The sequence below is a fragment of the Hyla sarda genome, chromosome 5 (genome assembly GCF_029499605.1).
Source record: "Hyla sarda isolate aHylSar1 chromosome 5, aHylSar1.hap1, whole genome shotgun sequence".
In the NCBI taxonomy this organism is placed as follows: domain Eukaryota; kingdom Metazoa; phylum Chordata; class Amphibia; order Anura; family Hylidae; genus Hyla; species Hyla sarda.
In genome coordinates this window covers 529536-555462 of record NC_079193.1, presented here as the reverse complement: position 1 = coordinate 555462, position 25927 = coordinate 529536, and the positions used below count along the sequence as shown (strand labels likewise).

Sequence of the window (25927 nt, the reverse complement as noted above, 5' to 3'; positions counted from 1 at the left end):
GTAATACTACAATACTCCTGAGTAATAACCTCCTCAACTGTAATATTACAATACTCCTGAGTAATAAACTCCAACAGTAATACTACAAAGCTCCTGAGTAATAACCTCCTCAACTGTAATACTACAATACTCCTGAGTAATAACCTCCTCAACTGTAATACTACAATACTCCTGAGTAATAACCTCCTCAACTGTAATACTACAATACTCCTGAGTAATAACCTCCTAAACTTTAATACTACAATACTCCTGAGTAATAACCTCCTCAACTGTAATACTACAATACTCCTGAGTAATAACCTCCTCAACTGTAATACTACAATACTCCTGAGTAATAACCTCCTCAACTGTAATACTACAATACTCCTGAGTAATAACCTCCTCAACTGTAATACTACAATACTCCTGAGTAATAACCTCCAACTGTAATACTACAATACTACTGAGTAATAGCCTCCTCAACTGTAATACTACAATACTCCTGAGTAATAACCTCCTCAACTGTAATACTACAATACTCCTGAGTAATAACCTCCTCAACTGTAATACTACAATACTTCTGAGTAATAACCTCCAACTGTAATACTACAATACTCCTGAGTAATAACCTCCAACTGTAATACTACAATACTCCTGAGTAATAACCTCCTCAACTGTAATACTACAATACTCCTGAGTAATAAACTCCAACTGTAATACTACAAAACTCCTGAGTAATAACCTCCTCAACTGTAACACTACAATACTCCTGAGTAATAACCTCCTCAACTGTAATACTACAATACTCCTGAGTAATAACCTCCAACTGTAATACTACAATACTCCTGAGTAATAACCTCCTCAACTGTAATACTACAATACTCCTGAGTAATAACCTCCTAAACTGTAATACTACAATACACCTGAGTAATAACCTCCTCAACTGTAATACTACAATACTCCTGAGTAATAACCTCCTCAACTGTAATACTACAATACTCCTGAGTAATAACCTCCTCAACTGTAATACTACAATACTCCTGAGTAATAGCCTCCTCAACTGTAATACTACAATACTCCTGAGCAATAACCTCCTCAACTGTAATACCACAATACTCCTGAGTAATAACCTCCTCAACTGTAATATTACAATACTCCTGAGTAATAACCTCCTCAACTGTAATACTACAATACTCCTGAGTAATAACCTCCTCAACTGTAATACTACAATACTCCTGAGTAATAACCTCCTCAACTGTAATATTACAATACTCCTGAGTAATAACCTCCTCAACTGTAATACTACAGTACTCCTGAGTAATAGCCTCCTCAACTGTAATACTACAATACTCCTGAGTAATAACCTCCAACTGTAATACTACAATACTCCTGAGTAATAACCTCCTCAACTGTAATACTACAATACTACTGAGTAATAACCTCCAACTGTAATACTACAATACTCCTGAGTAATAACCTCCTCAACTGTAATACTACAATACTCCTGAGTAATAACCTCCTCAACTGTAATACTACAATACTCCTGAGTAATAACCTCCTCAACTGTAATACTACAATACTCCTGAGTAATAACCTCCTCAACTGTAATACTAAAATACTCCTGAGTAATAACCTCCTCAACTGTAATACTACAATACTCCTGAGTAATAACCTCCTCAACTGTAATACTACAATACTCCTGAGTAATAACCTCCTCAACTGTAATATTACAATACTCCTGAGTAATAACCTCCTCAACTGTAATACTACAGTACTCCTGAGTTATAGCCTCCTCAACTGTAATACTACAATACTCCTGAGTAATAACCTCCAACTGTAATACTACAATACTCCTGAGTAATAACCTCCTCAACTGTAATACTACAATACTCCTGAGTAATAACCTCCCAAACTGTAATACTACAATACTCCTGAGTAATAACCTCCTCAACTGTAATACTACAATACTCCTGAGTAATAACCTCCAACTGTAATACTACAATACTCCTGAGTAATAACCTCCAACTGTAATACTACAATAGTCCTGAGTAATAAACTCCAACTGTAATACTACAATATTCCTGAGAACTAACCCCCTCAACTGTAATACTACAATATACCTGAGTAATAACCTTCGCAACTGTACTGTAATACTCCAATACTCCTGAGTAATAACCTCCAACTGTAATGCTACAATACTCTTAGTAATAACCTCCTCAACTGTACTACTACAATACTCCTGAATAATAAACTCCTCAACTGTAATACTACAATACTCCTGAGTAATAACCTCCAACTGTAATACTACAATACTCCTGAGTAATAACCTCCTCAACTGTAATACTACAATACTCCTGAGTAATAACCTCCTCAACTGTAATACTACAATACTCCTGAGTAATATCCTACTCAACTGTAATACTACAATACTCCTGAGTAATAACCTCCTCAACTGTAATACTACAATACTCCTGAGTAATAACCTCCTCAACTGTAATACTACAATACTCCTGAGTAATAACCTCCTCAACTGTAATACTACAATACTCCTGAGTACTATCCTCCTCAACTGTAATACTACAATACTCCTGAGTAATAACCTCCTCAACTGTAATACTACAATATTCCTGAGTAATAACCTCCTCAACTGTAATACTACAATACTCCTGAGTAATAACCTCCTCAACTGTAATACTACAATACTCCTGAGTAATAACCTCCTCAACTGTAATACTACAATACTCCTGAGTAATAACCTCCTCAACTGTAATACTACAATATTCCTGAGTAATAACCTCCTCAACTGTAATACTACAATACTCCTGAGTAATAACCTCCTCAACTGTAATACTACAATACTCCTGAGTAATAACCTCCTCAACTGTAACACTACAATACTCCTGAGTAATAACCTCCTCAACTGTAATACTACAATACTCATGAGTAATAACCTCCTCAACTGTAATACTACAATACTCCTGAGTAATTACCTCCAACTGTAATACTACAATACTCCTGAGTAATAACTTCCTCAACTGTAATACTACAATACTCATGAGTAATAACCTCCAACTGTAATACTACAATACTCCTGAGTAATATCCTCCTCAACTGTAATACTACAATACTCCTGAGTAATAACCTCCTCAACTGTAATACTACAATACTCCTGAGTAATAACCTCCTCAACTGTAATACTACAATACTCCTGAGTAATAACCTCCTCAACTGTAATACTACAATACTCCTGAGTAATAACCTCCTCAACTGTAATACTACAATACTCCTGAGTAATAACCTCCTCAACTGTAATATTACAATACTCCTGAGTAATAACCTCCTCAACTGTAATACTACAGTACTCCTGAGTAATAGCCTCCTCAACTGTAATACTACAATACTCCTGAGTAATAACCTCCAACTGTAATACTACAATACTCCTGAGTAATAACCTCCTCAACTGTAATACTACAATACTACTGAGTAATAACCTCCAACTGTAATACTACAATACTCCTGAGTAATAACCTCCTCAACTGTAATACTACAATAATCCTGAGTAATAACCTCCTCAACTGTAATACTACAATAATCCTGAGTAATAACCTCCTCAACTGTAATACTACAATACTCCTGAGTAATAGCCTCCTCAACTGTAATACTACAATACTCCTGAGTAATAACCTCCTCAACTGTAATACTACAATACTCCTGAGTAATAACCTCCAACTGCAATACTACAATACTCCTGAGTAATATCCTCCTCAACTGTAATACTACAATACTCCTGAGTAATAGCCTCCTCAACTGTAATACTACAATACTCCTGAGTAATAACCTCCAACTGTAATACTACAATACTCCTGAGTAATAACCTCCTCAACTGTAATACTACAATACTCCTGAGTAATAACCTCCTCAACTGTAATACTACAATACTCCTGAGTAATAACTTCCTCAACTGTAATACTACAATACTCCTGAGTAATAACCTCCTCAACTGTAATACTACAATATTCCTGAGTAATAACCTCCTCAACTGTAATACTACAATACTCCTGAGTAATAACCTCCTCAACTGTAATACTACAATACTCCTGAGTAATAACCTCCTCAACTGTAACACTACAATACTCCTGAGTAATAACCTCCTCAACTGTAATACTACAATACTCATGAGTAATAACCTCCTCAACTGTAATACTACAATACTCCTGAGTAATTACCTCCAACTGTAATACTACAATACTCCTGAGTAATAACTTCCTCAACTGTAATACTACAATACTCATGAGTAATAACCTCCAACTGTAATACTACAATACTCCTGAGTAATATCCTCCTCAACTGTAATACTACAATACTCCTGAGTAATGACCTCCTCAACTGTAATACTACAATACTCCTGAGTAATAACCTCCTCAACTGTAATACTACAATACTCCTGAGTAATAACCTCCTCAACTGTAATACTACAATACTCCTGAGTAATAACCTCCTCAACTGTAATACTACAATACTCCTGAGTAATAACCTCCTCAACTGTAATACTACAATACTCCTGAGTAATAACCTCCTCAACTGTAATATTACAATTCTCCTGAGTAATAACCTCCTCAACTGTAATACTACAGTACTCCTGAGTAATAGCCTCCTCAACTGTAATACTACAATATTCCTGAGTAATAACCTCCAACTGTAATACTACAATACTCCTGAGTAATAACCTCCTCGACTGTAATACTACAATACTACTGAGTAATAACCTCCAACTGTAATACTACAATACTCCTGAGTAATAACCTCCTCAACTGTAATACTACAATACTCCTGAGTAATAACCTCCTCAACTGTAATACTACAATAATCCTGAGTAATAACCTCCTCAACTGTAATACTACAATACTCCTGAGTAATAGCCTCCTCAACTGTAATACTACAATACTCCTGAGTAATAACCTCCTCAACTGTAATACTACAATACTCCTGAGTAATAACCTCCAACTGTAATACTACAATACTCCTGAGTAATATCCTCCTCAACTGTAATACTACAATACTCCTGAGTAATAGCCTCCTCAACTGTAATACTACAATACTCCTGAGTAATAACCTCCAACTGTAATACTACAATACTCCTGAGTAATAACCTCCTCAACTGTAATACTACAATACACCTGAGTAATAACCTCCTAAACTGTAATACTACAATACTCCTGAGTAATAACCTCCTCAATTGTAATACTACAATACTCCTGAGTAATAACCTCCTCAACTGTAATACTACAATACTCCTGAGTAATAACCTTCTCAACTGTAATACTACAATACTCCTGAGTAATAACCTCCTCAACTGTAATACTACAATACTCCTGAGTAATTACCTCCAACTGTAATACTACAATACTCCTGAGTAATAACCTCCTCAACTGTAATACTACAATACTCCTGAGTAATAACCTCCAACTGTAATACTACAATACTCCTGAATAATAACCTCCTCAACTGTAATACTACAATACTACTGAGTAATAACCTCCAACTGTAATACTACAATACTCCTGAGTAATAACCTCCTCAACTGTAATACTACAATACTCCTGAGTAATATTCTCCTCAACTGTAATACTACAATACTTCTGAGTAATAACCTCCTCAACTGTAATACTACAATATTCCTGAGTAATGACCTCCTCAACTGTAATATTACAATACTCCTGAGTAATAACCTCCTCAACTGTAATACTACAATACTCCTGAGTAATAACCTCCTCAACTGTAATACTACAATACTCCTGAGTAATTACCTCCAACTGTAATACTACAATACTCCTGAGTAATAACCTCCTCAACTGTAATACTACAATACTCCTGAGTAATAACCTCCTCAACTGTAATACTACAATACTCCTGAGTAATTACCTCCAACTGTAATACTACAATACTCCTGAGTAATAACCTCCTCAACTGTAATACTACAATACTCCTGAGTAATAACCTCCTCAACTGTAATACTACAATATTCCTGAGTAATATCCTACTCAACTGTAATACTACAATACTCATGAGTAATAACCTCCTCAACTGTAATACTACAATACTCCTGAGTAATAACCTCCTCAACTGTAATACTACAATACTCCTGAGTAATAACCTCCTCAACTGTAATACTACAATACTCCTGAGTAATAACCTCCTCAACTGTAATACTACAATACTCCTGAGTAATAACCTCCTCAACTGTAATACTACAATACTCCTGAGTAATAACCTCCTCAACTGTAATACTACAATACTCCTGAGTAATTACCTCCAACTGTAATACTACAATACTCCTGAGTAATAACTTCCTCAACTGTAATACTACAATACTCCTGAGTAATAACCTCCAACTGTAATACTACAATACTCATGAGTAATAACCTCCTCAACTGTAATACTACAATACTCCTGAGTAATAACCTCCTCAACTGTAATACTACAATACTCCTGAGTAATAACCCCCTCAACTGTACTGTAATACACCAATACTACTGAGTAATAACCCCCTCAACTGTACGGTAATACTCCAATATTCCTGAGTAATAACCCCCTCAACTGTACTGTAATACTTCAATACTCCTGAGTGATATCACCCTCAACTGTAATGCTACAATACTCCTGAGTAATATCCTCCTCAACTGTAATACTACAATACTCCTGAGTAATTACCTCCAACTGTAATACTACAATACTCCTGAGTAATAACTTCCTCAACTGTAATACTACAATACTCCTGAGTAATAACCTCCAACTGTAATGCTACAATACTCCTGAGTAATATCCTCCTCAACTGTAATACTACAATACTCCTGAGAAATAACCTCAACTGTAATACTACAATACTCCTGAGTAATAACCTCCTCAACTGTAATACTACAATACTCCTGAGTAATAACCTCCACAACTGTAATACTACAATACTCCTGAGTAATATCCTCCTCAACTGTAATACTACAATACTCCTGAGTAATAACCTCCAACTGTAATACTACAATACTACTGAGTAATAACCTCCAACTGTAATACTACAATACTCATGAGTAATAACCTCCTCAACTGTAATACTACAATACTCCTGAGTAATAACCTCCTCAACTGTAATACTACAATACTCCTGAGTAATAACCTCCTCAACTGTAATACTACAATACTCCTGAGTAATAACCCCCTCAACTGTACTGTAATACACCAATACTACTGAGTAATAACCCCCTCAACTGTACGGTAATACTCCAATATTCCTGAGTAATAACCCCCTCAACTGTACTGTAATACTCCAATACTCCTGAGTGATATCACCCTCAACTGTACTGTAATACTCCAATACTACTGAGCAATAACCCCCTCAACTGTACTGTAATACTCCAATACTAATGAGTAATAACCCCCTCAACTGTTCTGTAATACACCAATATTCCTGAGTAATAACCCCCTCAACTGTACGCTAATAAACCAATACTACTGAGTAATAACCCCCTCAACTGTTCTGTAATAATCCAATACTCCGGAGTAATAACCCCCTGAACTGTACTGCAATACTCCCATACTACTAAGTAATAACCCCCTTTACTGTACTGTAATACTCCAATACTACTGAGTAATAACCTCCTCAACTGTAATACTACAATATTCCGGCGTAATAACCCCCTCAACTGTACTGTAATACCCCATTATTCCTGAGAAATAACCCCCTCAACTGTACTGTAACACTCCAATGCTCCTGAGTGATAACCTCCTCAACAGTACTGTAATACTCCAATACTACTGAGTAATAGCCCCCTCAACTGTAATGTAATACTCCAATACTGCTGAGTAATAACCCCCTCAACTGTACTGTAATACTCCAATATTTCTGAGTAATAACCCCCTCAACTGCACTGTAATACTACAATACTCCTGAGTGATAGCCCCCTCAACTGTACTGTAATACTCCAATACTACTGAGTAATAACCCCCTCAACTGTACTGTAATACACCAATACTACTGAGTAATAATTACCTCAACTGTACTGTAATACTCCAATACTCCTGAGAAATTACCCCCTCAACTGTACTGTAATACACCAATACTACTGAGTAATAACCCCCTCAACTGTTCTGTAATAATCCAATACTCCGGAGTAATAACCCCCTGAACTGTACTGTAATACCCCAATACTACAGAGTAATAACCCCCTCAACTGTACTGTAATACTCCAATACTACTGAGTAATAACCCCCTCAACTGTACTGTAATACTCCTGAGTAATAACCCCGTCAACTGTACTGTAATACTCCTGAGTAATAACCACTCAACTGTACTGTAATACTCCAATACTATTAATAACCCCCTCAACTGTACTGTAATACACCAATACTACTGACTAATAACCCCCTCAACTGTACTGTAATACACCAATACTCCGGAGTAATGACCCCCTGAACTGTACTGTAATACTCCAATACTACTGAGTAATAATTCCCCCTTCAACTGTACTGTAATACTACAATACTACAGAGTAATAACCCCCTCAACTGTACTGTAATACTACAATACTATTGAGTAATAACCCCCTCAACTGTACTGTAATACTCCAATACTACTAAGTAATAACACCCTCAAATGTACTGTAATACTCCAATGCTACTAAGTAATAACCCCCTTAACTGTACTGTAATACTCCAATACTCCTGAGTAATAACTCCCTCAACTGTACTCTAATACACCAATACTACTGAGTAATAACCCCCTCACCTGTGCTATAATGCTCCAATACTACTGAATAATAACCCCCTCAACTGTACTGTAATACTCCAATACTACTGAGTAATAACCTCCTCAACTATACTGTAATACTCCAATACTACTGAGTAATAACCCCCTCAACTATACTGTAATACTCCAATACTACTGAGTAATAACCCCCTCAACTGTACTGTAATACTCCAATACTACTAAGTAATAACCCCCTCAACTGTACTGTAATACTCCATTACTCCTGAGTAATAACCCCCTAACTGTACTGTAATACTCCAATACTCCTGAGTAATAACCCCCTAACTGTACTGTAATACTCCAATACTACTGAATAATAACCCGCTCAACTGTACTGTAATACTCCAATACTCCTGAGTAATAATCCTCTCAACTGTACTTTAATACTCCAATACTCCTGAGTAATAACCCCCTCAACTGTACTGTAATACTCCAATACTCCTGAGTAATAACCCCCTCAACTGTACTGTAATACTCCTGAGTAATAACCTTCTCAACTGTACTGTAATACTCCAATACTACTGAGTAATAACTAGTGTTGAGCGGCATAGGCCATATTCGAATTTGCGATATTTTGCGAATATATGGACGAATATTCGTAATATATTCGCTAAATTTGCATATTCGTGATATTGGCGTTGTATTTTCGCATATGCGAATATTTGCATATGTGGAAATTAGCATATGCGAAAATTCACACGCCAGTCTCAAACAGTAGTATTAGAGCCTTCTTTACACCACACAAGCTGGAAGCAGAGAGGGATCATCACTGTGAAAAAAGAATATTCGTAATTACGAATATATAGTGCTATATTCGCGAATATTCGCGAATTCACGAATATGCGATATTCGCGAATAAAATTTGCATTGCGAATATTCACGAGCAACACTAGTAATAACCCCCTCAACTGTGCTATAATACTCCGACTACTGAGTAATTATCCCCTCAACTGTACTGTAATACTCCAATACTACTGAGTAATAACCCCCTAAAATGTACTGTTACACTCCTGAGTAATAACCCCCTCAACTGTACTGTAATACTCCAATACTACTGAGTAATAACCCCCTCAACTCTACTATAATACTCCAATACTACTGAATAATAACCCCCTCAACTGTACTGTAATATTCCAATACTACTGAGTAATAACCCCCTCAACTAAACTGTAATACTCCAATACTACTGAGTAATAACCCCCTCAACTGTACTGTAATACTCCTTAGTAATAACCCCCTCAACTGTACTGTAATACTCCAATACTACTAAGTAATAACCCCCTCAACTGTACTGTAATACTCCTGAGTAATAACCCCCTTAACTGTACTGTAATACTCCAATACTACTGAGTAATAACCCCATCAACTGTACTGTAATACTCATGAGTAATAACCTTCTCAACTGTACTGTAATGCTCCAATACTACTGAGTAATAACCCCATCAACTGTACTGTAATACTCCAATACTACTGAGTGATAACCCCCTCAACTGTACTGTAATGCTCCAATACTACTGAGTGATAACCCCCTAACTGTACTGTAATAATCCAATACTACTGAGTAATAACCCCCTCAACTGTACTGTAATACTCCAATACTACTGAGTGATAACCCCCTAACTGTACTGTAATACTCCAATTCTCCTGATTGATCACCCCCTCAACTGTACTGTAATACTCCAATTAGAGATGAGCGAAGTTACAGTACTTCGATTTTGCACGAACCCCGAGGCTCGGCAGTTGCTGACTTTATCCTCCATAAATTAGTTCAGCTTTCAAGTGCTCCGGTGGCTGGAGACTCTCCTAGGACTGTATCCACCTTTTCCAGCCAGAAAGCTGAAGCACCTTAAAGCTGAACTAATTTATGCAGGATAAAGTCAGCAACCGCCGAGCCGCAAGGTTCGTGCAGAATCGAAGTACTGTAACTTTGCTCATCTCTAACTCCAATACTATTGAGTAATAACCCCCTAACTGTTCTGTAATACTCCAATACTACTGAGTAATAACGCCCTCAACTGTACTGTAATACTCCAATACTACTGAGTAATAACGCCATCAACTGTACTGTAATACTCCAATACTACTGAGTAATAACCCCCTCAACTGTACTGTAATACTCCATTACTCCTGAGTAATAACCCCCTAACTGTACTGCAATACTCCAATACTCCTGAGTAATAACCCCCTAACTGTACTGTAATACTCCAATACTACTGAGTAATAACCCTCTCAACTGTACTTTAATACTCCAATACTCCTGAGTAATAACCCCCTAACTGTACTGTAATACTCCAATACTCCTGAGTAATAACCCCCTAACTGTACTGTAATACTCCAATACTACTGAGTGATAACCTCCTCAACAGTACTGTAATACTCCAATACTACTGAGTAATAGCCCCCTCAACTGTAATGTAATACTCCAATACTGCTGAGTAATAACCCCCTCAACTGTACTGTAATACTCCAATATTTCTGAGTAATAACCCCCTCAACTGCACTGTAATACTACAATACTCCTGAGTGATAGCCCCCTCAACTGTACTGTAATACTCCAATACTACTGAGTAATAACCCCCTCAACTGTACTGTAATACACCAATACTACTGAGTAATAATTACCTCAACTGTACTGTAATACTCCAATACTCCTGAGAAATTACCCCCTCAACTGTACTGTAATACACCAATACTACTGAGTAATAACCCCCTCAACTGTTCTGTAATAATCCAATACTCCGGAGTAATAACCCCCTGAACTGTACTGTAATACCCCAATACTACAGAGTAATAACCCCCTCAACTGTACTGTAATACTCCAATACTACTGAGTAATAACCCCCTCAACTGTACTGTAATACTCCTGAGTAATAACCCCGTCAACTGTACTGTAATACTCCTGAGTAATAACCACTCAACTGTACTGTAATACTCCAATACTATTAATAACCCCCTCAACTGTACTGTAATACACCAATACTACTGACTAATAACCCCCTCAACTGTACTGTAATACACCAATACTCCGGAGTAATGACCCCCTGAACTGTACTGTAATACTCCAATACTACTGAGTAATAATTCCCCCTTCAACTGTACTGTAATACTACAATACTACAGAGTAATAACCCCCTCAACTGTACTGTAATACTACAATACTATTGAGTAATAACCCCCTCAACTGTACTGTAATACTCCAATACTACTAAGTAATAACACCCTCAAATGTACTGTAATACTCCAATGCTACTAAGTAATAACCCCCTTAACTGTACTGTAATACTCCAATACTCCTGAGTAATAACTCCCTCAACTGTACTCTAATACACCAATACTACTGAGTAATAACCCCCTCACCTGTGCTATAATGCTCCAATACTACTGAATAATAACCCCCTCAACTGTACTGTAATACTCCAATACTACTGAGTAATAACCTCCTCAACTATACTGTAATACTCCAATACTACTGAGTAATAACCCCCTCAACTATACTGTAATACTCCAATACTACTGAGTAATAACCCCCTCAACTGTACTGTAATACTCCAATACTACTAAGTAATAACCCCCTCAACTGTACTGTAATACTCCATTACTCCTGAGTAATAACCCCCTAACTGTACTGTAATACTCCAATACTCCTGAGTAATAACCCCCTAACTGTACTGTAATACTCCAATACTACTGAATAATAACCCGCTCAACTGTACTGTAATACTCCAATACTCCTGAGTAATAATCCTCTCAACTGTACTTTAATACTCCAATACTCCTGAGTAATAACCCCCTCAACTGTACTGTAATACTCCAATACTCCTGAGTAATAACCCCCTCAACTGTACTGTAATACTCCTGAGTAATAACCTTCTCAACTGTACTGTAATACTCCAATACTACTGAGTAATAACTAGTGTTGAGCGGCATAGGCCATATTCGAATTTGCGATATTTTGCGAATATATGGACGAATATTCGTAATATATTCGCTAAATTTGCATATTCGTGATATTGGCGTTGTATTTTCGCATATGCGAATATTTGCATATGTGGAAATTAGCATATGCGAAAATTCACACGCCAGTCTCAAACAGTAGTATTAGAGCCTTCTTTACACCACACAAGCTGGAAGCAGAGAGGGATCATCACTGTGAAAAAAGAATATTCGTAATTACGAATATATAGTGCTATATTCGCGAATATTCGCGAATTCACGAATATGCGATATTCGCGAATAAAATTTGCATTGCGAATATTCACGAGCAACACTAGTAATAACCCCCTCAACTGTGCTATAATACTCCGACTACTGAGTAATTATCCCCTCAACTGTACTGTAATACTCCAATACTACTGAGTAATAACCCCCTAAAATGTACTGTTACACTCCTGAGTAATAACCCCCTCAACTGTACTGTAATACTCCAATACTACTGAGTAATAACCCCCTCAACTCTACTATAATACTCCAATACTACTGAATAATAACCCCCTCAACTGTACTGTAATATTCCAATACTACTGAGTAATAACCCCCTCAACTAAACTGTAATACTCCAATACTACTGAGTAATAACCCCCTCAACTGTACTGTAATACTCCTTAGTAATAACCCCCTCAACTGTACTGTAATACTCCAATACTACTAAGTAATAACCCCCTCAACTGTACTGTAATACTCCTGAGTAATAACCCCCTTAACTGTACTGTAATACTCCAATACTACTGAGTAATAACCCCATCAACTGTACTGTAATACTCATGAGTAATAACCTTCTCAACTGTACTGTAATGCTCCAATACTACTGAGTAATAACCCCATCAACTGTACTGTAATACTCCAATACTACTGAGTGATAACCCCCTCAACTGTACTGTAATGCTCCAATACTACTGAGTGATAACCCCCTAACTGTACTGTAATAATCCAATACTACTGAGTAATAACCCCCTCAACTGTACTGTAATACTCCAATACTACTGAGTGATAACCCCCTAACTGTACTGTAATACTCCAATTCTCCTGATTGATCACCCCCTCAACTGTACTGTAATACTCCAATTAGAGATGAGCGAAGTTACAGTACTTCGATTTTGCACGAACCCCGAGGCTCGGCAGTTGCTGACTTTATCCTCCATAAATTAGTTCAGCTTTCAAGTGCTCCGGTGGCTGGAGACTCTCCTAGGACTGTATCCACCTTTTCCAGCCAGAAAGCTGAAGCACCTTAAAGCTGAACTAATTTATGCAGGATAAAGTCAGCAACCGCCGAGCCGCAAGGTTCGTGCAGAATCGAAGTACTGTAACTTTGCTCATCTCTAACTCCAATACTATTGAGTAATAACCCCCTAACTGTTCTGTAATACTCCAATACTACTGAGTAATAACGCCCTCAACTGTACTGTAATACTCCAATACTACTGAGTAATAACGCCATCAACTGTACTGTAATACTCCAATACTACTGAGTAATAACCCCCTCAACTGTACTGTAATACTCCATTACTCCTGAGTAATAACCCCCTAACTGTACTGCAATACTCCAATACTCCTGAGTAATAACCCCCTAACTGTACTGTAATACTCCAATACTACTGAGTAATAACCCTCTCAACTGTACTTTAATACTCCAATACTCCTGAGTAATAACCCCCTAACTGTACTGTAATACTCCAATACTCCTGAGTAATAACCCCCTAACTGTACTGTAATACTCCAATACTACTGAGTAATAACCCGCTCAACTGTACTGTAATACTCCAATACTACTGAGTAATAACCCTCTCAACTGTACTTTAATACTCCAATACTCCTGAGTAATAACCCCCTAACTGTACTGTAATACTCCAATACTACTGAGTAATAACCCGCTCAACTGTACTGTAATACTCCAATACTACTGAGTAATAACCCTCTCAACTGTACTTTAATACTCCAATACTCCTGAGTAATAACCCCCTAACTGTACTGTAATACTCCAATACTCCTGAGTAATAACCCCCTAACTGTACTGTAATACTCCAATACTACTGAGTAATAACCCCCTCAACTGTACTGTAATACTCCAATACTCCTGAGTAATAACTCCCTCAACTGTACTGTAATACTCCTGAGTAATAACACCCCCACTGTACTGTAACAATCCAGACTAAAAACACCCCCCACCCCCGCTGTACTGTAATACTCTAATACTCCTGAGTAATAACCCCCCCACTCTACTGAACACAGCCCCCCACTGTACTGTAATACTGCTGAGTAATAACACCCCCTGAACTGTAATACTCCTGAGTAATAACACCCCCCCTTGTACTGTAATACTCCTCAGTAATAACAACCCCCTCTACTGAACATTGCCCCCCACTGTACTGTAATACTCCTGAGTCATAACACCTCCCCTTGTACAGTAATACTCCTGAGTACTAACACCCCCCTTGTACAGTAATACTCCTCAGTAATATCACCCCCCTTGTACAGTAATACTCCTGAGTAATAACACCTTCCCTTGTACTATAATACTCCTGAGTAATAACACCCCCCTCTACTGAACACTGCCCCCCACTGTACTGTAATACTCCTGAGTAATAACAACCCCCTTGTACAGTAATACTCCTGAGCTCTCACCTTGATGTCCAGGTGCAGAATGTTCTTGTCGTGGAGATAAGCAATGGCCTCGAGCAGCTGCCGGATGTAGATCTTCACCTGCGAATCCATGAAGGGAAAATTATGGGTACATAGAGATGTGATAGGTGACCCCCAGACCCCACAGCAGAATTACCCCTGGAACATACAGCAGCAGAATAACCCCCGGACCCTACAGCAGAATGACCCCCAGACCCTACAGCAGAATGACCCCCAGACCCTACAGCAGAATGACCCCCAGACCCTACAGCAGAATGACCCCCAGACCCTATAGCAGAATGACTCCGGGACCCTACAGCAGAATTACCCCTGGAACACACAGCAGCAGAATAACCCCCGGACCCTACAGCAGAGTGACCCCCAGACCCTACAGCAGAATGACCCCCAGACCCCACAGCAGAATTACCCCCAGACCCTACAGCAGAATGACTCCGGGACCCTACAGCAGAATGACTCCTGGACCCTACAGCAGAATGACCCCCGGACCCTACAGCAGAATGACCCCCCAGACCCTACAGCAGAATGACCCCCCAGACCCTACAGCAGAATGACCCCCAGACGCTACAGCAGAATGACTCCGGGACCCTAAAGCAGAATGACTCCTGGACCCTACAGCAGAATGACCCCCAGACTCTACAGCAGAATGACCCCCAGACCCTACAGCAGAAAGACCCCCAGACCCTACAGCAGAATGACCCCCAGACCCTACAGCAGAATGACTCCGGGACCCTAAAGCAGAATGACTCCTGGACCCCACAGCAGAATGATCCCCGGACCCCACAGCAGAATGACCCCCAGACTGTACAGCGGAATGACCCCCAGAACGTACAGCAGAATGACCCCCGGACCCCAAAGCAGAATGACCCCCGGACCACACAGCAGAATGACCCCCCGACCCCACAGCAGAATTACCCCCAGACCCTACAGCAGAATGACCCCCAGACCCCACAGCAGAATGACCCCTGGACCCCACAGCAGCAGAATAACCCCTGGACCCTACAGTAGAATGACTCCCGGACCCCAAAGCAGAATGACCCCTGGACCACACAGCAGCAGAATGACCCATGGACCCTACAGCAGAATGACCCCTGGACCCCACAGCAGCAGAATGACCCATGGACCCTACAGCAGAATGACCCCTGGACCCCACAGCAGCAGAATGACCCCAGGACCCTACAGCAGAATGACCCCCGGACCCCACAGCAGAATGACCCCTGGACCCCAAAGCAGCAGAATGACCCCCGGACCCTACAGCAGAATGACCCCCAGACCCTACAACAGAATGACCCACGGATGCCACAGCAGAATGACCCCCAGACCGTACAGCAGAATGACCCCTGGACCCTACAGCAGAATGACCCCCAGATCCCACAGCAGAATGACCCCCAGACCCTACAGCAGAATGACCACCAGACCCCACAGCAGAATGACCAACTGACCCCACAGCAGAATAACCCCCAGACCCCACAGCAGAATGACCCCCAGACCCCACAGCAGAAAGACCCCCAGACCCCACAGCAGAATGATCCCCGTACCCCACAGCAGAATGACCCCCAGACCCCTCAGCAAAATGATCCCCGGACCCGACAGCAGCAGAATTAACCTTCCGACCCCACAGCAGAATGACCCCTGTACCCAACAGCAGCTGAATAACCCCCGGACCCTACAGCTGCAGAATGACCCCTGGACCCCACAGCAGCAGAATGACCCCTGGACCCCACAGCAGAATGACCTTTGGACCCCCAGACCCTACAGCAGAATGACCCCTGTACCCCACAGCAGCAGAATGACCCCCAAATCCCACAGCAGAATGACCCCTGGACCCTACAGCAGAATGACCCCCGGACCCCACAGCAGAATAAACCCCAGATCCCACAGCAGAATGACCCCCGGACCACACTTCAGAATGACCCCCCAGACCCTACAGCACCAGAATAACCCCTGGACCCCACAGCACCAGAATAACCCCCGGACCCCACAGCAGCAGAATGACCACCGGACACCACAGCAGATGACCCCTTGATCCTACAGCAGAATGACCCCTGGACCATATAGCAGAATGACCCCCGGACCCTACAGCAGAATGACCCCTAGACCGTATAGCAGAATGACCCCCAGACCCTACAGCAGAATGACCCCTGGACCATATAGCAGAATGACCCCCAGACCTTACAGCAGAATTACCCCTGGACCATATAGCAGAATGACCCCCAGACCCTACAGCAGAATGACCCCTGGACCATATAGCAGAATGACCCCCGGACCCTACAGCAGAATGACCCCTGGACCGTATAGCAGAATGACCCCCAGACCTTACAGCAGAATAACCCCTGGACCATATAGCAGAATGACCCCCGGACCCTACAGCAGAATGACCCCTGGACTGTATAGCAGAATGACCCCCGGACCCGAGAGCAGAATGACCCCTGGACCGTATAGCAGAATGACCCCTGGACCCTACAACAGAATGACCCCTGGACCATATAGCAGAATTACGCTGGACCCTAGAGTAGGATGACCCCTGGACCCTAGAGCAGAATGACCCCTGGACCCTAGAGCAGAATGACCCCTGGACCATATAGCAGAATGACGCTGGACCCTAGAGTAGGATGACCCCTGGACCCTAGAGCAGAATGACCAGCAGTCAGCGTATGCTGGGGAGGGGGCACTTGTCTCCTGACATCACTAGTTGGGGCCCCTCATACAGTCTGTGGGCAGAGAGCATATCCATATCGGGCCCTGAGGACAGCTCCACATGGTGTCTCCCTCACCTCTCGGATGTGGATTTTACCCCCATGCTGCATATATTGGGCAGTATATTCGCCCATTACGCTGTTTGTATGGCACCGCCCTCTAAGGCCATTTGGCTCAGTTTTTCTGACAGAGTCATGTGATGACATTGTGCTGCTTGCAGTGACCACTAGGGGCGATCAGGAGCTGCACAATGAGATCGGTGTTACGCCTAGCGCTCCGGGTCCCCGCTCCTCCCCGGAGCGCTCACGGCGTCCTTCTCCCTGCAGCTCCCCGGTCAGCGCTGACCGGGAGCGCTGCTCTGCCATGGCCGTTGGGGATGCGATTCGCACAGCGGGACGCGCCCGCTTGCGAGTCGCATCCCAGGTCACTTACCCGTTCCCGTCTCCTGCGGTCATGTGCTGGCGCGCGCGGCTCCGCTCTCTAGGGCGCGCGCGCGCCAGCTCCCTGAGACTTAAAGGGCCAGTGCACCAATGATTGGTGCCTGGCCCAATTAGCTTAATTGGTTCCCACCTGTTCCCGGCTTATATCTAGTCTCCTCCCTTGCACTCCCTTGCCGAATCTTGTTGCCTTAGTGCCAGTGAAAGCGTTCTTGTGTGTTTATACCCTGTGTACCAGAACTATTGCTATCTCCCCTGACTACGAACCTTGCCGCCTGCCCCCGACCTTCTGCTACGTCCGACTTTGCTTCTGCCTACTCCCTTGTACCTCGCCTATCTTCAGCAGCCAGAGAGGTGAGCCGTTGCTAGTGGATACGACCTGGTCACTACCGCCGCAGCAAGACCATCCCGCTTTGCGGCGGGCTCTGGTGAAAACCAGTAGTGGCTTAGAACCGGTCCACTAGCACGGTCCTCGCCAATCCCTCTCTGGCACAGAGGGTCCACTACCTGCCAGCCGGCATCGTGACAGTAGATCCGGCCATGGATCCCGCTGAAGTTCCTCTGCCTGTTGTCGCCGACCTCCCCACACTGGTCGCCCAGCAAGCCCGACAGATTGCCCAACAAGATCACCAGCTGTCGTACTTGACCACCATGACTCAGCAACTCCAGTCGCAGCTACAGCAGATTCAGTCTCAGCTACAGCAACAGCAACCATCTCCTCCGCCAGCTCCTGCACCTCTTCCGCAGCGAGTGGCCACTCCTAGCCTCCGCCTGTCTTTGCCGGACAAATTTAATGGGGACTCTAAGTTTTGCCGTGGCTTCCTTTCCCAATGTTCCCTGCATCTGGAGATGATGTCGGATCAGTTTCCTACTGAAAGGTCTAAGGTGGCTTTCGTAGTCAGCCTTCTGTCTGGAAAAGCCCTGTCATGGGCCACACCGCTCTGGGACCGCGATGACCCTGTCACTGCCTCTGTACACTCCTTCTTCTCGGAAATTCGAAGTGTCTTTGAGGAACCTGCCCGAGCCTCTTCTGCTGAGACTGCCCTGCTGAACCTGGTCCAGGGTAATTCCTCCGTTGGCGAGTACGCCATACAATTCCGTACTCTTGCTTCTGAACTATCCTGGAATAATGAGGCTCTCTGCGCGACCTTTAAAAAAGGCCTATCCAGCAACATTAAGGATGTTCTGGCCGCACGAGAGACTCCTGCTAACCTGCATGAACTCATTCATCTAGCCACTCGCATTGACATGCGTTTTTCTGAGAGGCATCAAGAGCTCCGCCAGGAAAAAGACTTAGATCTCTGGCCACCTCTCCCACAGTCTCCACTGCAATCTGCGCCTAGGCCTCCCGCCGAGGAGGCCATGCAAGTGGATCGGTCTCGCCTGACCCTGGAAGAGAGGAATCGCCGTAAGGAAGAGAATCTTTGTTTGTACTGTGCCAGTACTGAACATTTTCTGGTGGATTGCCCAATCCGTCCTCCACGTCTGGGAAACGCACGCTCACACTCAGCTCTCGTGGGTGTGGCGTCCCTTGATGCCAAGTCGGCTTCTCCACGTCTCACGGTACCTGTTCGGATTTCCACTTCAGCCAGCTCTCCCCTCTCAGCCGTGGCCTGTCTGGACTCTGGAGCTTCTGGGAATTTTATTCGGGAGTCCTTTGTGAATAAATTCCATATTCCGGTGACCCGTCTTGTCAAGCCACTCCGCATCTCCGCGGTCAACGGAGCCAGGTTGGACTGTACCATACGTTTCCGCACGGAGCCCCTTCTTATGAGCATCGGATCTCATCACGAGAGGATTGAACTTTTGGTCCTCCCCAATTGCACCTCGGAAATTCTCCTTGGACTTCCCTGGCTTCAACTTCATTCCCCAACCCTGGATTGGTCCACTGGGGAGATCAAGAGTTGGGGGTCCTCTTGTTCCAAGAACTGTCTAAAACCGGTTCCCAGTAACCCTTGCCGTAACTCTGTGGTTCCTCCTGTATCTGGTCCCCCTAAGGTCATTAAGGACTCTGCCTGCCACAGGAAATGCCCCTCCCCCCCTCCCAGTTCCATCAGGCAAGCTTCTGTGTCCCCTCATGGCCCTCGTCCTGGTGTCACACTGCCCCGTGCCAGGTCCCGCCCTCTGCCCTCTCTCCCCATTCCTACTCCTGCGGTTCTGCCTGCCGTTGAGGAATCCCTCCATCCTTTCCCGGTGTCCTCATCCCAGGGGAGGCAGTTACCCGATAAAGAGAAGGGGAGACCTAAGGGGGGGGGTACTGTTACGCCTAGCGCTCCGGGTCCCCGCTCCTCCCCGGAGCGCTCACGGCGTCCTTCTCCCTGCAGCTCCCCGGTCAGCGCTGACCGGGAGCGCTGCTCTGCCATGGCCGTTGGGGATGCGATTCGCACAGCGGGACGCGCCCGCTTGCGAGTCGCATCCCAGGTCACTTACCCGTTCCCGTCTCCTGCGGTCATGTGCTGGCACGCGCGGCTCCGCTCTCTAGGGCGCGCGCGCGCCAGCTCCCTGAGACTTAAAGGGCCAGTGCACCAATGATTGGTGCCTGGCCCAATTAGCTTAATTGGTTCCCACCTGTTCCCGGCTTATATCTAGTCTCCTCCCTTGCACTCCCTTGCCGGATCTTGTTGCCTTAGTGCCAGTGAAAGCGTTCTTGTGTGTTTATACCCTGTGTACCAGAACTATTGCTATCTCCCCTGACTACGAACCTTGCCGCCTGCCCCCGACCTTCTGCTACGTCCGACTTTGCTTCTGCCTACTCCCTTGTACCTCGCCTATCTTCAGCAGCCAGAGAGGTGAGCCGTTGCTAGTGGATACGACCTGGTCACTACCGCCGCAGCAAGACCATCCCGCTTTGCGGCGGGCTCTGGTGAAAACCAGTAGTGGCTTAGAACCGGTCCACTAGCACGGTCCTCGCCAATCCCTCTCTGGCACAGAGGGTCCACTACCTGCCAGCCGGCATCGTGACAATCGGTCAGGATGTCTTCAAAACTAAGATCATAAAGTGACTGAAATTGGTGAAAAATCTTAGACTTGAATCCCTGTACAGATGGAGTGGGGCTGCTGCCAGTCACCAGGGGGCGCTGCTGCTTCTATCACATTCTGCAGGGGATCCGGAGCCACGTCCAGCTCCATCTGGAATATTCTTGTTTCCTTCCCTTTGGCAGAATGAGGACTGAACGACGACTAACAAACCGGGGAAGAATTATAGAGAGTAACATCTGCTGCTTCTGGTCCTCACATCACAGCACGGGACCCCCGAACAAGAACTGGGGTCATCCCACCAAAGCCCAAAACAAAAACCGGGGTCATTTGACCAAACCCCAAATCAAGAACCGGGGTCATCCCACCACACCCCAAAACAACAACCGGGGTGATCCCATCACACCTCAAGACGAGAACCGGGCTCACCTCACCACACCCCAAAACAAGAACTGGGGTCATGCCACCACACCTCAAGACAAGAACCGGGGTCACCTCACCACAACTCAAGACAAGAACCGGGCTCACCTCACCACACCCCAAGACAGGAACTGGGTTCATCCCACCACACCTCAAGACAAGAACCGGTGTCATCCCACCGCAACTCAAAACAAGAACAGGGGTCACCTCACCACACCCCAAGACAGGAACTGGGTTCATCCCACCACACCTCAAAACAAGAACAGGGGTCACCTCACCACAACTCAAAATAAGAACCAGGCTCACCTCACCACACCCCAAAACAGGTCTTAGCCAAGGTCATTGAGAAAGAGGTAACAAACCTCGAAACGCTTTTGACAAGGTGAATAAAAGAACTTTTGGAATTTATACAAGTTTATTGAAGTCATTATTCTAAGCAGCTCGCGCCACTAGCCCAGATCATTTTTTTCTACATCTCCCTTCTACATCTCCCACTTTGCAGTCACACCCCAAAACAGGAACTGAGGTCACCACACCCCAAAACAAGAACACAGGCTCTCCTCACCACACCCCAAAACAGGAACCAGGGTCACCTCCCCACACCCCAAAACAGAAACCAGGGTCACCTCACCACACCCCAAAACAGGAACCGGGGTCACCTCACCACACCCCAAGACAAGAACCAGGGTCACCTCACCACACCGCAAAACAGGAACTGGGGTCACCTCACAACACCCCAAAATAAGAACAGGGGTCACTATCTTCACACCTCAAGACAAGAACCAGGGTCACCTCACCACACCCCAAAACAAGAACAGGGGTCACCTCACCACACCTCAAGACTAGAACAGGGGTCACTTCACCACACCCCAAAACAGGAGCCAGGGTTACCTCACCACACCCCAAAACAAGAACCGGGATCACCTCCCCACACCCCAAGAACAAGGGTCACCACACCTCAAGACAGGAACCGGGATCACCTTGCCACACCCCAAAACAGGAATCAGGATCACCTCATCACACCCCAAGACAAGAACTGGGGTCACCTCCCCACACCCCAAGACAAGAACAGGGGTCACAACACCTCAAGACAGGAACCGGAATCACCTCACCACACCCCAAAACAGGAACCGGGGTCACCTCACTACGCTTAAAAACAAGAACCAGGATCACCCAACAGAAGCCCGAAACAACAACCAGGGTTACTCCACCCCAAACCAATATCATTGCACCTCACCCCAAGACAATTATAAGGGTAACCCCACAGCAGGAAGCAGGGTACCGACACTGTACCCCCCCTCCCAAAAAAAACACACCACAAGACATGAAGTGGGAAACCGCCTCCTAAAATAAGAATGGGATCACCCCTTAGGAGCCTGTTACGTTATGCGCTCCGGCCGCACACGCTGGCCGTGAGCGCATTGGTCCCGTTACCTGCTGCTGCCGGCGGAGCCCCAGTCCGTCACTCACCTGGTGCTTCTCCTGCCCCAGCCTCTATCTCACTGCTCCGGCGCACGTGTCCCTGTCCCCTAGGGTACGCGCGTTCGCCGGAGCTTTAAGATTTAAAGGGCCAGTGCGCTCATTAGTGTGATTCACCTGTGGCTCATTTGTATATGCCTCCACCCTCCTCACTCCCCTGCCAGATCTTTGTTGCCATGAGCCTGAGAGAAAGCATTCCTGTTTCTGCCTTGCCGTGTATCTGATCCTTCACTTTGTGACCTGACCTTGCTTCTCTGCTGCCTGCCTGCCTATTGACCTCCTGCTACGTCCTGACTACGCAACTGTGCCGCCTGCCCTGACCTTCTGCTATCCAGACTACGAGCTGCCTTATCCCTCCTGTGCCTCGCATCTCCTCAGCCGCCTGTGTGGTCGAGCCGTGCCAGGGGTAGCGATCTTGGTGCCGCCTGCCGCAGCAAGTCCATCCCGCTTTGCGACAGGCTCTGGTGAAAACCAGCGGCACCTTGGACTCCGCTCCCTGGTATGGTCCGAGTCATCTGCCACACAGGTCCAGTGGATCCACATCCACCGGTGTTTCTGTCTTCTGAAATGTGAGTGTTACAGTAAGATCCGCTGTTGTACGTTAGTCACAGCAGTCGTCCCGACAGGCGCAGCAACTTTCTCAACTTTCAGCTATGATGCAACAGCTTTTGGCCTTGCAACAGGAGCAGGTACCGCAACCTGGCCCACTCCCACCACCAGCTCCTGCAGTGTATTCTGTCTCCCGTCTACCTTTCAAGTATGATGGGGATTCCAAGTCATGCAGAGGCTTCGTTACACAGTGCTCCATGCACTTGGAGCTCATGTCTGAACTGTTTCCGACAGAACGTGCGAAGGTGACCTTTGTCATTAGCCTACTGTCCGTCAAAGCCCTGGCCTGGGCTACACCCCTTTGGGACCGCATTTTGCTAAGAGGCAGGAAGAATTGCACTTAGAGATGGAACCTGCCCGAACACGGAGATATCCTTGCCTGGCACCCGTCTTTCAACGTTCACCTCTACAGTTTCCTGCGCCTCTTGCCGAAGAGGCTATGCAAGTGGATCGTTCTCTTCTTACGTAACAGACGAGATCAATACGATGCAGTGAGAATTTGTGCTTGTATTGTGCTAGCCTGGAGCACTTCCTCAAAGACTGTTCTGTTCGCCCACAGTATCTGGGAAAGTGCTTGCACCGAGGGCACATAGGAGAGGCGTCCCTAGGTGTGAATATCACCTCCCCTGGCTTAACTATTCCTGTACAAGTCTTCGCTTCTGCCAAGTTTTCCTTCAGAGCTACAGCATTTTTGGATTCAGGATCAGCAGGTGTCTTTTTTGATGCGGCTTTAGTCCACAAGTATCATCTTCCTGTCACTCGCCTTGCCAAGCCCTTGTTCATCTCCTCTGTTAATGGACAAAATCTGGACTGTAAGGTTCACTTCTGTGTATCTGATCCTTCGCTTTGTGACCCGACATTGCTTCTCTGCCGCCTGCCTATTGACCTCCTGCTATGTCCTGACTAAGCAACCGTGCCGCCTGCCCTGACCCTCTGCTATCCAGACTACGAGCTGCCTTATTCCTCCTGTGCCTCGCATCTCCTCAGCCGCCTGTGTGGTCGAGCAGTGCCAGGGGTAGCGACCTGGGTGCCGCCTGCCGCACTAAGTCCATCCCGCTTTGCGGCGGGCTCTGGTGAAAATAAGTGGCACCTTAGACTCAGCTCCCTGGTACGGTCCGAGTTATCTGCCACACAGGTCCAGCGGATCCACATCCACCGGGGTTCCTGTCTTCTGAAACGTGAGTGTTACACAGCCTCAGATGCCCCGATCATTTGTAGCCCAGACATCTGACATCACACAGAACATTGTCCCACCTCCTTCTCAGTGATCGTGCGTTTACGGAAGAGCCGATCCAGCAGTTCTTCTCCGCAACATCTGATGTCATTAAGGTCAATGAGGGATCAATATACATATCTATGAGCCCTAAATATAGAAATATGATCCCTACACAGATCTATGATCCCTACACAGATCTATGATCCCTACACACAGATCTATGATCCCTACACATACAGATCTATGATCCCTACACACAGATCTATGATCCCTACACACAGATCTATGATCCCTACACATACAGATCTATGATCCCTACACACAGATCTATGATCCCTACACACAGATCTATGATCCCTACACATACAGATCTATGATCCCTACACACAGATCTATGATCCCTACACACAGATCTATGATCCCTACACACAGATCTATGATCCCTACACACAGATCTATGATCCCTACACAGATCTATGATCCCTACACACAGATCTATGATCCCTACACATACAGATCTATGATCCCTACACACAGATCTATGATCCCTACACACAGATCTATGATCCCTACACACAGATCTATGATCCCTACACACAGATCTATGATCCCTACACATACAGATCTATGATCCCTACCCACAGATCTATGATCCCTACACACAGATCTATGATCCCTACACAC

At 44.5% G+C, this 25927-nt stretch overlaps 1 protein-coding gene across 1 annotated transcript in view; it reads right to left on the bottom strand.

Annotated features, from left to right (window-relative positions):
* Positions 1 to 25927, bottom strand: part of OBSCN (obscurin, cytoskeletal calmodulin and titin-interacting RhoGEF) — a 577179-nt gene that overhangs the window by 99607 nt on the left and 451645 nt on the right. Inside the window, 2 exon segments of the mRNA XM_056518694.1 lie at positions 15395 to 15472; positions 25282 to 25342. Coding sequence (XP_056374669.1) covers positions 15395 to 15472; positions 25282 to 25342 — 139 coding nt within the window.